The sequence below is a fragment of the Monopterus albus genome, unplaced genomic scaffold, assembly GCF_001952655.1.
Source record: "Monopterus albus unplaced genomic scaffold, M_albus_1.0 scaffold122.1, whole genome shotgun sequence".
In the NCBI taxonomy this organism is placed as follows: Eukaryota; Metazoa; Chordata; class Actinopteri; order Synbranchiformes; family Synbranchidae; genus Monopterus; species Monopterus albus.
In genome coordinates this window covers 179,437-184,441 of record NW_018128002.1, presented here as the reverse complement: position 1 = coordinate 184,441, position 5,005 = coordinate 179,437, and the positions used below count along the sequence as shown (strand labels likewise).

The window sequence follows — 5,005 nt, the reverse complement described above, 5'->3', positions numbered from 1 at the left end:
ATATTCTAATTTTTTGGCACATACCTGTACAGGTGAAAGCTATACTCTTGTAAGCACTCAGTACTTTAAAATTCATTTATTTGTTTTAACCAAGGAGATGAAACTTCACAGTTCTGTTTATGTATTGCAGATATTTCCTTACACTAACTTTTGGCAGTTTTTGCTGTAATACACACATTTTACTTTAGACACAATATTGAAGTGGCTGGTGTGCATGTTAGAGTGGTGCAATATAAATGTTTCTTTTGTTTTAACACATTACATAAGTTAAAATCACTGTTTGTGGGTTTAAATTGCTTTAAATGAAGATCAACGCAAGTCATGTGATGTGACCACGCCTCTTAACAGTACGTCACAGTACGTGCTGATTAAGGCGTGTGCGTGAGGTGCAACTAGATGACTAACTCCAACGAGTGCACTAGTACGTCTGGCACTCACTTGAAATCCCCAGGAAGGAGAGGAGAAAGAAGATTTTGTGCGCCGTAGTTTATTCGACTATTTAGTAAATACATATTATCAAACATTACCATGAAGTTACTGTGGGCTGTCAGTGCCCTTCTGTTGGGCTGTTGGCAAGCCGGAGCTTTCACAGGTAAGGATTTTTTTGTCAGCCATATTGGTTGAAGATGTTGACTTTGCCCTGACTGCAACCACTAAAAATGATCATTCCGACTCCTGCTCTGCTAACGTTACGATAGCTACGTTTTTGATACTGAATGCCCTTTTTTATAGCTACCAGTAATACAACCCTGTAAGTCCCTAACCAGCCTTAAACAGTCGCATATTAACGTTAGCTGTACTGCGCGTAGCTATCGTGCTAGCGACAGATTTTGCTAATTAACAGTAGCAAAACCTATTCAGGCCGTTTTCGTGGCTGCGGTGAATGTAATATTTCGGAGACTATTACATTTTGAAAGTGATTTGTTTCCCAAATGTTTTAATATATAATCGATCACGTGCGCTCTTGCGCTAATTTTTAACTAATAAAGATTAACAGTCTCTCTAACTTGGCAACAGTTGGTGGTTTATCAGTGAGCACCAGGCTTCAACCTGTAGGCCCCATTCAACGTGCTGCTTACTAGAGGTCACAGTACAGTATTTTGGGTTTCCTGACAAATTCTGACCACATACTGTGGTATACGCTATTAAATGGCCTGGCACGTGTCCCCCTGCTTCTTATGTTTGTCGCCATTGACAGAGTTACTGTAAAAATGTGTTTTGTTCATACATGGCTCTGCGCTTGGATAATGATCACCGCCATTGTTCTTTAACTCGGTTATATGTGTCAACGTTGCAGTCACCGCTGTAATGGCAACTAAATCGATATAAGGACGCCAAAATAATTGAAAAGGCCCTACCATTTATATGTTTTTGCGTATTTATTGGTTGTGGCAGCAGTGCGTCTTGCTATAAAGCTGCGTAACAGTTGATTGTCAAAGAGAGTACTCAAAATAGCTTGTAGTTCTTATAATATAGTCCACACATTGAACCAATTTTACATGTAGGTTTGAGTCCATTATCGTTGTACTCGGTCTTGGATTTTAGTGTTTAGTGTGTTTTAGTGCCTTTTAGGTATTTAACATGTTACTCTTAAAGTGCCCGTGGCATGCTCATTTTGCTCGTTTCCAGCCATTTAATATTTAATCTTGGGTACCTCTAGATTAGCATGGCGCCCTTCATAACTCCAAATAGTTTGTAATTGTTTCAGAATGAGAGCCAAAAAGCCTTTAATGCTTTTAAGGAAAGCGGATAGTTGAGAAACCCCATATTTTAACTGGCATAATGCAGACACTAACTTTTCCAGCCTTACATCAATTCCCCTTAACATTACGGACCAAATGCATTAACAGACGTGCAACATATTTATTTATTTTTTTTAAACTTGCCCTGAAATTCCACAGGTTAATGGAAACATCACTCCCTTTCATGTAGGTCCAAGGCCGGTAAATCCAACAGGCGGTCGCTGTGTCTTCCCCCACATGACCACATACAGTACCAATGCAGTGAAATTAATTCCAACAAGTAGCCTAGCGCTGACAATAACATCATGGCTCCTTAATCCTCTCGTTAACCAGCAACACATCACATGAGGCAGACACACTTTCCTCCAGCAGTCAAAACAAGTACTGTATTACTGAGTTGATCACTGGTCAGCTGCTTGTAGGTTAGACCCGGTCAAGTGAAACAGTGGGTCCCTGTACAGGAACATTCCTGCAGTAACGTCAGTCCCTGTGGTGTTCTCAACATCGGGTGCAGTTGGAAAATGTGATTTTTACAGTCACACTGGTGAATGTCATGTAATTTTTTAAATTTATTTTTAATATACATAAGCTTTATTGAAAATCCACGTAACAAAGAAGGCATTGTAATATTTTGCCAATATGGTGGGGCACCGGTGGATGTCAAGAAAGCTCACATGAACGTGCAACAGCCTGGATATTATGTCCATTCAAGAAGATCCTTAAACTATCCCATAATACTTTATTTTGTTAGGAAAAAAGTCTTGCGAGCAGCAGTTTGTGAGATTTGCATAGATCAAGTTACTTCTGCATAGAAATACTAGAACATATGTACTTCCTGTTTTTTGAGCTTTGTCACATCTTGGATGAGAATCCACATTTGTAACAATATGAATAAGTCAAAAAACAAGGAAAAGCATGCTATGGGCCCTTTTAATAAACTTAATGAGTTTTAACAGTTTTCAATGACACTACCTAGACAGTAATTTTTCTTTAAGTATTTCATCATCCCAAAGCAAGGCAGTGTTATTTATATACTACACTTTGTACATGGAGTGATTCAAATTGCTTTAAATATAAAAATATTCATATAAAAAGATACTTGAGAGAAATGGGCAAAAGAATGATTTTTGCAGTGAGCAACCAGAGTTTGAGGATTGTGGGCATGAACACACTAGTCAAACACATACAAGGAATCCTCATGCCACTCGAGCTTTCTTACTTTGTTAATGTCAGTTCTGGAGTAGATCATGACTAAAATTAGATTCCCCTAGAGTTTCAGCTTCTTCTCTAGCTTAACATTGGTGTTAAATGTGGGCTATAAGGCAGCCAGGTGGTGAGTCTGCTTTGTGTGGAAAAGGAGAAAATGCCTTTTATAATAAATTAAGTACTTTAATATTTAGTCCCAGTAGTCTGTTTAATGATGTTGAAGACACATTTTATTTGCCACAATTCTGAGACTGCAGCTACTTGACCTGCTCTCACTTAAATGATTCATTTATGTTTTAAAAACTGCAGTCAAAGCAGTAATGCTGACCATGATATTTTTGATAAGGATATACTGGACAAAGTGGGCTACTTGTTTTTGTGCAAAATGAGATGAAGTCACATCCAAGATATTTATGTTGGCTGAAAGTGATGCATATACGCCTCTGTACCAGAAGTTTATTTACAAACACTGACCATGACCAGATGATACAGGGCTGAAACGGCCCTCTTTAACCAATGTCTGTTTCCAAGTGTGTCGCTTCTTCCATCACATTGGAACTTCTGTTGGAAGGGGCATTGCACTAGCCGGTCCTGGTCAGCATGAAAATTTACTTGAAAGTGTACTTTGTTATGGGAGTGTGGAAAGTGAGGTTTCTGTCTTCATGTACCCTTTGTCTTCTCAAAAGGTTGAGTGGGGTTGTTTTTTTTGTTTTGTTTTTTTTTTTAATTCTCGGATAACTAATCTCATGCAATCTCTGAATCGTTTAATATGTATTCTCTTTTCCTGTATGATAAATATTGATTTTTCAGACCAGTTAGCTTGTTGTCAAATGTAGAATGCAGACTTTGACCCCCTTTTTTTTTTTATGAAAGGGCATTAAGAACATGAAGCTGATTCTCAGGTTTTATCTAAGTCGCTGTCAAGATTCATGTGGTTTACATCTAGTCACAGCAGGGACTGAGGCTTGAACTATATTTAATTTTGAACTTTCATGGAGCTTGTGCTGTGAAGGTGACATTTGCTAATGGTGGGGAAGCCACACTAACCTAGAAACATCATACACACAGACTGAAACTTTTTGACAAGTCTGCATGTTTTGTTTTGTCTTTAATGTGTGTGGACAATTTTGTTCAAGTATTTGAAAATTATCTTCATTAGAAATTAAGTATATCTTCATGAAGGGGATGCTAAAGTAGCGTGTGCATAGGGGGCATTTGAACGAATGCTTAAATTTTATTCAGCTTTGTGTTGGAATAGGATGTTTGAGTGGAGGAGAAATTAACCTACTGTGCTGTACTGTGTGAGTGTTATTCTTCCACCGACCCACTTGAGTGAATAACCCTGACCACTGCTAGGTGGCCAAACAACTCACTGTCTGTAGTGAATACAGAGAGTTGCAGTGCTAGGAAGACAGATATATAGAGAAGTAAAGCCAGTGGGAAGGCATTTTGTTTGACATAACGGTAGTTTGTGATCATTAAATTGTAAGCAGAACAGAAGTTTCCTCACTCAGTCTGTGCGCAGTTCATTGATTTGCTTGGCGCAGGGAATACTGATATTTTCCTAGACATGAAAGGGTTTGATCTGATAAGGAACAGATAGTTTGGAATGAGGTATTTGCATGAAAATTTCAGTAACTTTGTTATGGGAGTGTGGAAAGTGACCTGAGGTTTGTCTTCATGTAACCTTTTGTCTTCTCAAAAGGTTGAGTAAATTGATGCTAAAAACACACAAACTGAACTGCCCAACCAGTGTGACGAGATTTCCAATTTGTGCTGAATATTTTCAGGTTTCAGTCAGTGGAAGAGGGGTTTAGGAGGAGGAGAGACACATGGCAGCCAACATGCTGCTGTGGGAGAGCCAGCTATAAGCAACAGGGCAGATGACAGCAAGAATGGAGACACTATATAATATTTTATAAACAAACAAAAAAAAAAGAACTACCCGTGTCAGCTACTGCCACAAGTGGAATCTAATTCTGTGGGAAACACTGGTGTTAGCCTGGTTTAACTGCTGTTGGGTGACACTAGATATAGCAGTAGTCCAGCGGTCAGCC

General features: G+C 38.8%; 1 protein-coding gene across 2 annotated transcripts in view; it reads left to right on the top strand.

Annotated features, from left to right (window-relative positions):
- The first annotated feature begins 382 nt into the window (after nucleotides 1–382).
- The window catches only part of bsg (basigin), a 15,232-nt gene continuing 10,609 nt past the window's right edge, over nucleotides 383–5,005 (top strand). Inside the window, exon 1 of one of the 2 annotated variants that reach the window (XM_020612261.1) lies at nucleotides 383–592. In XM_020612261.1, the coding sequence (XP_020467917.1) occupies nucleotides 529–592 (64 nt within the window). In that variant the 5' untranslated portion in view covers nucleotides 383–528. The remainder of the gene's footprint in view (nucleotides 593–5,005) is intronic. The other variant, XM_020612259.1, reaches the window with a different exon arrangement.